The 13,291-nt window shown below is 38.4% G+C and overlaps 1 protein-coding gene across 1 annotated transcript in view; it reads right to left on the bottom strand.

Annotated features, from left to right (window-relative positions):
- Positions 1-13,291, bottom strand: part of EYS (eyes shut homolog) — a 1,266,634-nt gene that overhangs the window by 194,320 nt on the left and 1,059,023 nt on the right. Inside the window, 1 exon segment of the mRNA XM_059702239.1 lies at positions 11,227-11,334. Coding sequence (XP_059558222.1) covers positions 11,227-11,334 — 108 coding nt within the window.

The raw sequence follows: 13,291 nt of genomic DNA, 5'->3' as shown, positions 1-13,291 counted from the left end.
GCTGGAAAACTTTACACCACTCACTGTAGTCCAAGTATGGGTATGTGTCTGCTGGGGGCAGGGTGCTGGTCATGGTGGTGGTTCTTTGTGACCAACTTGGTCTGAGGCTGCTAATGGCCTCACTGCTGGAGTGTTCTATGTATGGTCAGGTTCAGATGTTTTACACAGACCAGGGGTAAGTGACAGATAGCATTTACATTCTGATAATTTTCCTGTGGCCCCATGGCCATCTGTGCGCTTGTATTGAACCTTTGATCCCATTCATGATGGCTCCACCTTCATGACCTACCTCCCAAAAGCCCTACCTCCCAAAATCATCACATTGGAGATCAGGGTTTCAACATATGAAATTTTTTTGGGGGGGGTGGGGAGTGGGGGAGAGGCAAAAACATTCAGTCCAGAGCACCTACCTCAGATGGCCTCCCTTTCCTTCTTTTCTACTTCTTTTAAATTGCTGTACTACTCACTCTGCTCCCTTCCTAAAAAATTCCAATGTCATTTTCTAAAAATGTTTCCCCACTCCCTTTTCTTTTTGTTTCCTTTCAGTAATTACATGGCTCAATCTTAAGCTCTACATAGTTGCCCTGAAATCTGTGTGTTTGCCCCGACCACTGGTCAACACATCTGGATATCCCCATTTGGATGCTCACATGGCTTTTGAGGACAAAAGGCCACACTGAACTCATCCTCCCCCCATTTTTTTCCTGTAATTATTCCAGCATTCTGGTTACCAGGTTCAAAACTCAATAATCATTCTTTACATCATCACTTGGCTCCTGGCCTTTGATGATGTTTTCAGTCCTGTTGTTAAGATCCCTCTGAAATGCCTATTTTTGTTGTACTGGAACCAGCCAACTCCAATGCACTGTGGTTTTGGCATGCAGAGACATGCTTTAATGGAAGTCATAGTTGCCAGGGACCAGCATGTCCTGTGTGCAATAATGCAAGGGGTAATTTATGGGAGTTAAGCACTGGCAATAAGATAGAAATCATGTTGTTCATAGGTTGTGAAGAAGCATTTTACTTGTTGGATACACAACAGACAAGGGGCCACCCTCAGCTCCTTGCTGGTTGTTGGCTGGACTCCACCTTCAGTGCCTTGTCACATGGGCCTTCCCCAAATTGCTACATCCTTTATCAAGATCAGCAAGAGAGAGTATTCTTCCAAGATACAGCTCACAAACCTATGTAACCTAATCATGAAAGTAAGTGATATCCCATCACCCTATCCAGTGGTCGGCAAACTCATTAGTCAACAGAGCCAAATATCAACAGTACAATGATTGAAATTTCTTTTGAGAGCCAAATTTTTTAAACTTAAACTATATAGGTAGGTACATTGTTATTAACTTAATTAGGATACTCCTAAGGCTTAGGAAGAGCCACACTCAAGGGGCCGAAGAGCCGCATGTGGCTCGCGAGCCGCAGTTTGCCGACCATGGCCCTATTCTATTGGTTATTCTGTTGGCTAAAAGTAAGTCAGGGGTCCCGTCCACACTGAAACTAGAGGGGATCATGCAAAGACTTGAACACCAGGAGAGGGGGTGACAGGGACTATGAGAGAGTCTGCTGACCGCATATAGCAGGGTTGGGGAACATCCACCCCGTAGGCTGTATCATTTGATCTGGCCCTGCCAAGGCAGGACTCAAAATTTCATAAATCTAAGAGCTTTTTTTCATAGCAACATCATTTTTAAGTTGATAATTTTGTATGGCCCGTGAATGGTGTTATAAATATCCAATGGTCTTTGGCAGACAAATGATTCCCCACCCCTGACATATAGGAAGGGAGGAAACACAACTCTTGTCACTTCTATGATTCTATCACATCAGTGGTAAAGCCTCATTGACAGTATTTATTTAGGTTAAATGACAAATATTTCAGATATTAGAAAGTCAGTAGAAGCTTTCTTCCTGTTTCTTTACTTAATTATGCAAAAATGAAAGTATTTCTGCAGGGTTCAGAAGGTTGTCTTACTGCGTAAAATTGAATTATTATTAAAAAATCATTGCTCTTAATGAATTCATTACGTTCCTTTGTTCCTTATCTGCCATTTGGTTCTCGCTCTCTTTCATCATTTTCTATTCCATTGATTACTTTCAGAGCCCATCTCTTCCTACCATTTTCTATCATACATTTTTTAAATAGAATTTTCCTCTTTCCTACACTATGCATATAGGTGTTTACTTTATTGAAGTCATTAATGACTCGATAGCTTCCCCTTAGAGCAGCCGTGGGCAAACTATGGCCAGCGGGCCGGATCCAGCCCGTTTGAAATGAATAAAACTAAAAAAAAAAAAAGACCGTACCCTTTTATGCAATGATGTTTACTTTGAATTTATATTAGTTCACACAAACACTCCATCCATGCTTTTGTTCCGGCCCTCCGGTCCAGTTTAAGAACCCATTGTGGCCCTCGAGTCAAAAAGTTTGCCCACTCCTGCCTTAGAGTCACTGAAGTGAATTAAGGTATTTCCTGTGAGATTTGGTCAATTTCTCCTTGACTTGAATTATCATAATCTGTATATGTTTCTGCTTCCATTCTGTCATTACTTATGGCCCTGAAATAATTATTTCATCAATATAAATAAACTGAACTTTTATCGTTCAGATGTACATAAAATGCAACGTTTCTCAATGGGGATCTATGAGCTACAGTTGAAGTCTGGTTGAAATGGTAATGAGAATGTGACCTTCAGAGCTGTTAGGCATATGACAGGTCAATGCAGCAGCATTGGTGCCCAGTTAATGTCTCTGATGTGCTTATTCCCTAAACTCACTCACTCAGTCCCAGCTGATTTCAAAGAAAGTATTTAATTTGGTATTACAGATGCATTTAAATGGACAATTGTCACTGCAAGAATTCAAAAACTATAGCCAAATAATTAAGTTATGACTGGTGAGATGAGATGATATGAGATGCCCAGTAATATTACTTAATACTTACTAATTTTTTTTTTGGTTTAATGCAAATGTGCTTTTATAGAACAGAAGCATGTGAAATTCTAGGAACATCAAAGCATCTCTATGACCCATAGTAGATCAAACTAATTATATTATTTGAGCTCTTATTCTTTTTTAGTGACTTGGGCTCTGCTCCTAATGGCATTTCTTATTTTTTCCCTAAGTACCTCTTATGGGACTCATATATAGTTCCCCAGAGTATGAGTACCTTTGGGTATAGTGGGGTGGAAGTTTCAAGGTGTATTAATAGAGCCTTCAGGCAGCATAGGAGTATGTGAATTTGTTTTTCCGTCCTTTTTTATATGCTAAGTCCATTTATATCAATTACTCTAACAAACTATTAGCAGAGCTCTTTTATCACCTAAGATAAGTGACTCACTGCTAATGCAAACTGGGATCTATCATGAACCTGCAGACTCAGCGAATCCAAGGCTGTGACCTTCCTCTCATTGAGGATCTCTGACATCTTTGTGTATTGATCACACACCTGGAACAGCAAACCTCTCACTGCTTTGACAAGTGTGCTGTTTTAGCACAAAACTGATAGAGGATGAAAGAATATCCTCCTCTAATGCCAGCAGTAGGCAGATCGGAGGGAAAGTATATAGAACTATCTATGATTTATTAGACCATTAAAAAACACCCAAACAATGGAAATAAATGGCTCTTGTATTTCTTCTGATCTGAGGCCCAAACTTAGTTGGAGCCCTGAGATGTCTAAAAAAACAGCTGTCGCTGATTGCACATAGATAACCATTAAGATAGTTGACTTCCTCTATCCCCAGACTCTCAATTATCTAAGAGCTGCCAATTGTGTGTATAATCATTCCTAAGAAGACAGGTCTTTAAAATAAGTCTTTTCTAATAACTCCTTGTGAATCAGACTATGGAGAATAGAGTCTGACATCAAGATATGATCTTACAAGATAAAACCACAGAGAACAGACATGGATAATCAACGAGGAATCATCAAGATAATGAAAAATAAGAATGGTGACTGAGGGGAAAGGACTCCAAATCTGACAAGAATGAATGAACAGTTCCTTTCCCCTCAGAGTTTCTCTTTAAAGGAAGAATATAGTGCTCTTTTATAATAGTGGGACTACAATAAGAAGATAGGCAAAAGGGAACAAACTTTTAAAAAACTGGAGTGAACGGAAGATGGGTAAGAAGCTGTTTTATCTGCTTTCTGTCTTGTCTTCATTTAAATTTAGATATTGGGGTACTACATACATTTCTGCTATGATATCTTGATTCAATGTTTGATTTTGTTTTATATCCTCAAGTCTGTCTGAAGTTGAATTGCTTTTGTGTTAATGAAATATAGGAAGGTAATTGCAAATGTATTTCTTTGTTAAGATTAACTATTATTGGCAAATATGTTCTCCCATGCAGTGGGCTTTCTTGTTGTTTTGTTGATGGCTTCTTTTGCTGTGAAAAAGCTTTTTATTTTGATGTAGTTCCATTTGTTTATTTTCTCCTTAGTTTTCATTGCCCTAGGAGCTGTATTGGTAAAGATATTGCTATGACATATGTCTGCTATTTTGCTGCCTATGGCTTCTTCTAAGATTTTGATGGTTTCTCGTCTTACGTTTAAGTCCTTTATCCATTTTGAGTTTATTTTTGTGTATGGTGTAGGTTGGAAGAGTTTAATCTCCAAAATTTATAGGGAACTCATACAACTTAACAAAAGGATGCTAAACAATCCAATCAAAAAATGGGCAAAGGACCTAAATAGATACTTTTTGAAAGACATACAGAAGGCCAAGAGACACATGAAAACATGCTCAAAGTCACTAATCATCTGAGAGATGCAAATCAAGCCAACAATGAGGTGCCATCTCATACCTGTCAGAATGGCTATCATCAACAAATCAACAAACAATTGCTGGTGAAAATGCAGAGAAAAGGGAACCCTCTTGCACTGCTGGTGGGAATGCAGATGGGTGCAGCCACTGTGGAAAACAGTATGGAGTTTCCTCAAAAAATTAAAAATGGAACTTCCGCTTGACCCAGTAATCCCACTTCTAGAAATATATCCCAAGAAACTAGAAACACCAGTCAGAAAGGATATATGCACCCCTATGTTCATAGCAGCACAATTCACCATAGCTAAGATTTGAAAACAGCCTAAGTGCCCATCAGCAGATGAGTGGATTAGAAAACTGTGGTATATCTACACAATGGAATACTACGCTGCTATAAAAAGAAGGCATTCTTACCATTTGCAACAGCATGAATGGATCTGGAGAGCATTATGCTAAGCGAAATAAGCCAGTCATTGAAAGAAAAATACCACATAATCTCATTCATTTGTGGAATATAACAAACAACATAAACTGATGAACAAAAACAGATACAGAGACAAAGAAGCATCAAACAGACTGTCAAACTTCAGCAGGAAGGCAGAGGAGAGTTGCGGGGGGGTGGTAAGAGATCAACCAAATGACTTGTATGCTTGCATATAAGCACAACCAATGGACACAGACACTAGGGCAGGGGTGGGCAACCTTTTCGTGAGTGCGTGCCCAAACCAGCAAAATCTCTGACTCAAAATTCTTCTGCATGCCAACCCTAGTTTTTTGAGAACATGTTATGCCTACTTGATATCTTTTAAGGTGTACGTATATGAAGAACCTTGAAGAAATAATAAAATTCATTTGAGTGACAAAAACACAGTATATGATGATGAAAAATACATTTATTTTTTAATGTATACATGTACACTGATAGTCCGGCAGAAAACTTTATGACTCCGTTTGATATTATCAGTGGGACTTTTGCTGCTGCGTCACTGATGACAGAGATTTTACATCAGGTTTATATTTTGTGAACTTCAGAGATATGCATGAGCTACTACTTTCATCCATCAGGCTACTCCTATTATGAGACTTAACAAAATTTATCACTGAGAACAAAGATTCACAATTGTAAATGGAAGATTATAAGAGAGAGTTTCGCGTGCCAGCAAAAGTTACTGGTGTGCCATGTTTGGCAAGCGTGCCAGGGGTTGCCCACCCCTGCACTAGGGGGTGAGGGCATGTGCGGTGGGGGAGGGGGGAGGTTGGGGGGAGGTCAATAGGGGAAAAAGAAGACATATGTCCTACAATTTGTAATACTTTAAACATTAAAAAAAGACTAACTATGATAGTGTACTTATCTTTTTACAAGAATATAATGACAAAATTGACACAAACTGATTTTCATTTAGTGTTATTGCAGATTTTTGTGTTTAATAGCATCTGAATTATGTGCAGACAGATTCAAAACTACACACATGTAAGCTTGGAATAAAGATAGATAGATGTTGGGTAAATGTTTGTGAAAAGGATTTATTTAAATAACTTTCACATGTGATTTACATCTTAAATTCCTTAAGACTGTTTAGAGACATTAAATGAAAGGGAATTAAAAGGCAGAAGCAGTATTTATCCAAACCACCCATCCCTTTGCTGTTAGTTTCTCTCCTCCCCCCAATAACATGATAATCTGTGCATTTGTGGTCTCTTTTATATTAATTTATAGCCCTTTCAAAAGCTGGGTCTCTACCCCTCATTATCGTGGGGTTCTCATCATCTATAGCAACACCTTGCAAATAGGAGGTTTGATACAAGTTTGTATATATGACCCGATTCATGAAACTCAATCCTGCTTTTCTTCAGTCTCCTACTTGGCTTTTCGGTCTCTTCTACTTTATTTGGCCTTAGAACCTTGCTAGTTTCTCAGATTCAGCATAAAGGGAGGTCCTCACTGAATACCACCCAAGAAGGTGTATTAATATGGCTTTAATATGAATACATCTTCACATGTCAAACAGCATAAAGTATAGGCAGTGTTTATATGGAAGTTCTTTTCTTTTTTTTTTTAAGTGTGTTTTTAAAAAATATATTTTATTGATTTTTTATAGAGAGGAAGGGAGAGGGATAGAGAGTTAGAAACATCGATGAGAGAGAAACATCGATCAGCTGCCTCCGGCACACTCCCTACTGGGTATGTGCCCGCAACCAAGATACGTGCCCTTGACCGGAATTGAACCCGGAACCCTTGAGTCTGCAGGCCGACGCTGTATCCACTAAGCCAAACCAGTTAGAGTGATGGAAGTTGTTGAGTTACATATAAGATTAATATCAAGAGACTCACACAAAGAAGTTATTTTTTAATTTGATAAATATCAGTGACATCTTCACTGGTCCCATACTTCACAGATAAACCTGTGATTCTTAAGACTTTCTACGCTAGAGAACATTTTCAAAATAACATCTCATTTTGTTGAAGGAAGAACTGAACTTTAGTAAATAATAAATTGAATTGCTACCGTGTGAGCACATGGATACAGGGAAGTGGAGACAGAAAAGAAGGATGTGAGCTTAGTCTCGTCTATAAGGAAGTTAAATGTTATCTGGGGAAATAAATCACAAAGAAATTAAGTAGTCAGAAAAGAGCAGCTTTCCAGTCAGTAAGATGGAAGGATAGGAAGTTCCAGACAGTCATTCCTTTCTTCATGGAGACATTGGTTCAACAATACACAGACAGAGTGTCCATATGAGAAATGTGTAGACTCAGTAGAGAGGCACTTGCATCTTAGGGGACTGTGAAACTAGCTGCATTGAGGCCAGCTGTATTGGGAACATATATGGCACTCACTTGCCATAGCCCTCCTCTAGGCTCAGTGGAGCATGATTGAGAGAAAATTTCCAGTTTCCAGCTTCTCTTTGGGGGAAATAGAAAACTGAGATATATGACCTATGTGTAGAATTTTCAGGGTGCTGCCTAAGGGACTGGTTGCTGACAGGTAAGTGGCCAGATTGGGGCCACTGAGAACAAAGATGAAGGTTTGACCAGTAGGTATTCCCTCAGCATAACCCCTCCTCCACCTCAGTGGGAGAGAGTAGGTGAAAGCCCCCAACTCCCGACTTCTTCCTGGGATAGAAGGAGTTGAAACTTGCATCCAAAATTATACTTTTCTGAGAGACTGGTTTCTATTTTGCCTGACTGGAAGCTCTGATGAGACCCAGCATAGTCTAGAAACTTGGGGGCTGCTGAGAACAAAAGAAAACTGGGCTGCTTACAGCAGCTCCAGAGAAATGGCAGTACTGCAGACAGAGAGCAGAGGGAATAAAAGATCACAAGCACCCCAAAAAGACTGGCAAATTCATACAGTAAAGAATTCACACACACACACAGAAGTCTAGAGAAGACACATCCATTAAAAGGTTTGAGAGGGTCCCAGAGTCTCTAGTTGTGCTATTTGGTGTAGGTCCATTCCTATGCAAAGCCATTCCATAAACACTGGGAGATGGTTGTTTTTCCAAATGTGTGGATCCCATCACAAAGTGACAAGGCACAAGAAGAAACAGGAAAACATAGCCCAATCAAAGGAACAAAATAAATTTCCAGAAACCAATCTTAAAGAAATGGAGTTATATGAATGACCTGACAAAGAATTCAAAATAACTGTCACAAAGCTGCTAAATTGGTTCAAGAAATTGAATCATGAAGAAAATAAGAATATCAACAAAGAAAAACTATAATCAAAAATCAAACAGAAATTTTGGAACTGAATATACAAAGCTCAATTAAAAATTTCACAAGAGTTATCTGAACCCAGAAGGGCCCACGGGGTGGGGCAATGAGGGGGTGGGGGGTATAGGGGGTGCCCACACCAGGCCGGGTGAGCTCAGATACAAAGAAAAAAGAGAGAGAGAGAACAAAAAAAGGAAAGGAAAAATTCACAAGAGGAATTCAACAGAAGAATTCATAAAGCAGAAGAAAGAAGCAACAAACTTAAAGATAGGTTATTTTAAAGGATCTGGTTAAAGGAGCAAAAGGGAAAAAAAAGATTAAAAAGGAGTAAAGAGAGTTGGAGGGCTTTATGGGACATCATCAAATAGATTAATATATACATTATTGGATTCCCAGAAGAAGAAGAGAGAGAAATGGGCAGAAGGCTTATTTGATGAGATAACTTTCCAAATTTGGGGGATAAAATGGACATTCAGATTCAAGAAGCTCAAAGAACTAAAATAAGAATGAGCACAATGAGGCTTCACTGAGATACATTAAAATCCTACATAATAAAAGGCTAATACGCAAATTTTCCCCTCGGGAGTTTGACTGAGAGTTCAACCGCTTGCTTTGATGTGTGCTGACCACCAGGGGGCAGTGAGGAACGAAGGAAGACCCAGGCTGGCAGCTGGCAGCCGGCAGTCGGAAGGCCCCAATCGGCCCTGATCACCGGCCAGACCTAGGGGCCCTACCCATGCACGAATTTCATGTACTGGGCCTCTAGTCTATTTAAAAATCTCCACTATATTAAAATGAGCAGAGGCAGGGTCAGAACCTGTTTTTAATAGTTTGTGTTAAAATTCATGACCTGTAAAATGAAGTGATTTCGGCTCACAAAATCCTCAGTGCTTATATATCCTTATTCTACAAATTTCCACCATTCTCTTATTATAATAAAAGAGGAAGAGGGAGTAATACAAAGGTATACTCAAAACAAACTCCAGGAGTCCATTACATAGCATAACTCCAGGACGGGGGACTAGTCAGTGAGACTTCAGGACAGACAGCCTCCACAAGACTAAAATGAGCTCGGGGTGAACCCCTCCAGAAGGCAGCAGTGATTCACTTAGATTTCAGAGCATGTGAGTTAGGATGAACTCAGAGAGGCAGAATATTGTAAAAAAGACCAACACTTTAGAGAGCCTAAGTGCATTGTTGCTTTACCATCGTGAAACAATCACAATTCTTTTCGATTTAATCATAAATCCTATTCCCATGTGTTGGTCTCTGTGTGCGTATGCATATTATGACTTGGGGCACTCTGATCAGTATTTCATTCAGTCAACCTAAAGGGCGAGGAGACTGATTTGTCACAAAGACTACAGACATAAGACATGTTTATCATATTCAACCACGGAAGGATAGTTATCAAGCATTTGTTGAATTCGATTTATTGAAGATGTGATCCACTGAAGACTATGTTAGTAGTATATTGTATGCTATTTATAAGAAAATATGAAGCTCTTATTATAAAAGTGGATGACTATAAGGAATTAAGAAACATAAAAATCACACTGACTACTTTTTACATTAGATATTAAAAAAAAACCTACTAGTGTTTCATATATTTTCCACGATTTGAATATTCCATGTCTTGACTCTAAATATTTGGCCATCTTGGGCTCTAGCATGACTTCTTAAAACATGAAAACCAATTTTATTCCTACTTAACAATCTGTCCAATTGTTTTGAACCAGGTGCAGCAGCAAATGAAGTATGGTAGAGTGTATTATAAAGGAACAAAAAAGGGTTGAGAATCAGAAAACCTGGGGTCAAGTCTCTGTCTTTCTCACTATGATATTTTGGACACCTGATACTCAGTTTCTGCAGGTTTATGTAAGGGATCATTATTACTATGTTGGAGGATTCTTGTGAGGATGAGATGTGATAATATATGTGGCCATAATTTGGAAAATGTAATGTGCTTATGCAAATGTTAGATGTTCTTATGTGCTTCTTTTAAATGCCTGCATATACACAATAGAGACTATGTAGAAAAAATGGAAATGAAATGAAATTTCCAATTCATTAGGGCACCACACACTGCAAGCATTAATGTGTGCCAAAATTAGCACTGTGGAGCTCTAATTATACAGATTAACTCTCCATGATGATCAAATGAAGCAGGGATTCTTTATCTTAAATGTATTGCTATAAAGTCATAGTAAGAAGCGTGGAATCAACCACATCATTAAAATTAAAAGAATTCAGCAAATTGCCTGGTCTCTGGAGGGACAGACATCTTCTCTTATTTCCATTTAGCTTCATTCAATATTTCTAAGAAAAATATCCTGGCCAACATAAATCTGAACAACTGAGAATGGACTTTTTTTTTTTTTTAACAGCACAGTACAAGCATTACCATGTCCTACAAAAATGTAAGTTTTTAAGCACTATTTTGTATCTGGCTAATCTGTCCAGATTCCTGAGTTTTTTCTTAGGTCAAGCATAATATATGCCAAGTTTGAGAAGAAAGTCAATTTCATGCTAAATTTAATAAAACTTTTACAGTGACAGGCAACATCAAATATATTTAATTATACCTAAAGTATCAAAGATGAATATTCTGGTGTTTTGTTGAGAGCTTTTACAAGGAATAAAAAATATGATTAACATAATACTTTAAAAATAAGTACTTATTTGAAACATTGAGGGTGCATTTATTAATATTTGAAACTGGATATATGCATGCCTACCTGAGAACCACTGATAGTTCCATTTATTTCTTCTGTATTGTAGGTTTTCCATCTGTAGTCATTTCAATCATACAAGCAACCCCAGGGCTACCAGCAGGCACTGTGAAGCTAGAAATGAAAACAGAAGAGGCCACTGATGTATGTGTTGTTGGCGAGAACAGGATAACTTCACACATGGATGGTAAGTACTTCCTCAATGAGAGAGGTACTTTCTGGATCACAATAATCCTGAAATATGGCTCAACCACGTGTGAACCTTTTAGGATAGATAAAAGATATATTTCTTTTCTAACACTGCATTTTATTCTCCTTCCCTCCTCCTGTCTTTAAATCAGGACTTGAAATGCTTTCAGAAAGTCAGATTCCCACAATACAAAGAGGACTTTATGTGCCTACGTAAATATTGATAAATTTTGTGTTAAATGTGGTCGACATATGGTCTCACTCATGTAGGAGATTGTTGGACAAGTAACATCAATGTTAAATGATGCTAAACTCCCTAGGTAGAAATTTCCCCTCCCTGGTCTATAGGGGGAATAGAAATGGAATAAGAAATGAAAGGCTGCATACCCCTGAGCAGTGAGATTACACTGTGATACAGTTATCAGAAAGCATGCTGCTAATGTACTGTCTGTTACTGCTTTTCAGAGATAAAGAAAAGCATAAGGTTAAGGGAATTTGTAAAATGAATGGCAGAAATGGTCAATACATAATTGAAAATTTATCAGAATTCTAGAGTGATGCAACCAGAAAAGGTACACATATTAAAGTACTTAGCATATTTTTAAAACAGAATTTTAAAAGACATTAAATTGATATTACCCTGTCTCTCGACATATGTAATAATAGTAACTTGCACTGTGATGAAGCCTACTTCATAGAGATAGTAGGAAATGTATTTACTAACAGCGACACTCTCTGCATATTGAATACGTGAATGACTTTAATGCTCAATATTGCTTATTTTTATTTTTTAAATTCTGGACAGTGAACATACCCAGTTAACCCCCCCCCCCACATATTTTTATTGATTTCAGAGAGAGAAAGGAGAGGGAGAGAGAGAAACATCAGTGATGACAGAGAATCATTGATTGGCCGCCTCCTGCACACCCCACACCAGGGATTGAGCCCACAAGCTAGGCATGTGTCCTGACTGGGAATCAAACCATGACCTCGTGGGTCAAAGATGGATGTTCAACCATTTAGCCACACCAGCCTGGCTATTTTGAATTTTAACCCGCTGTCCTAATTTATCCAGGACTGAGGGGGTTCCTAGAACATGGGACTTTTTGTGCTAAAACCAGGGAAGTTCTAGGCAAACAGGATCAGTTGTTAATTCTACTTTTCAAATAAAAAGTCAGTTTTATGAAACACTCACTAGTTCAACCATTTACCAATATTTTTCTTAAAATTACTTGTGGAGACTAAGTGGAATGGGAAAACAAAGTGGAACGTTCTTTCCCTCCTCCCCACTCCAAAGAGACAACTGCCTGAGATTCCCTCTTCTCTCTTATCTAGAAATACAAATCTGATCTGGTCCTGGCAATACCTCATCCCACAACTCTTTTGACCTCCACTCTAGTTTATCAGGCTCATTTCTAATGTTGATAAGATCACTGTGGAAAATTCTAGTAATAACTTCTAGGGCGTCCCATTTGTGTGCACTGCATATGGTAAGGATCTATGAAGCACAGCGGCCATTATAGTTGAGATGGGCAGGTAAACCTGTGTCATGCTTTATGCTGGAGATGGAATAGCTCTGAGGTAATGCCCATGTCCTTGTTCAGAAATAAGATCTCTTTGTTCCATTTAGAGCCCATTAATTCTAACCCTGAACTGTAGTTCTACAAAAGGAAGTCCTCTATTTGCTTTCTGTTACTGCCTGCCATTCCCCCCATCGTTTCCATCAAATGGTTGTTTCTATTGTCTGCTTAGTCTATGTACTATTTTAGAAATTGACACTCTAATTCCACCAAAGATTTTTCCAGATTCTTATCACATTCATTTTTTATGTCTCATATTTGCTTATAGACCAAAGTATGTCATAAGAAACAAAAAATGCTCT

Source organism: Myotis daubentonii, chromosome 6 (genome assembly GCF_963259705.1).
Source record: "Myotis daubentonii chromosome 6, mMyoDau2.1, whole genome shotgun sequence".
In the NCBI taxonomy this organism is placed as follows: domain Eukaryota; kingdom Metazoa; phylum Chordata; class Mammalia; order Chiroptera; family Vespertilionidae; genus Myotis; species Myotis daubentonii.
This window is presented reverse-complemented; position numbering and strand designations above follow the sequence as displayed.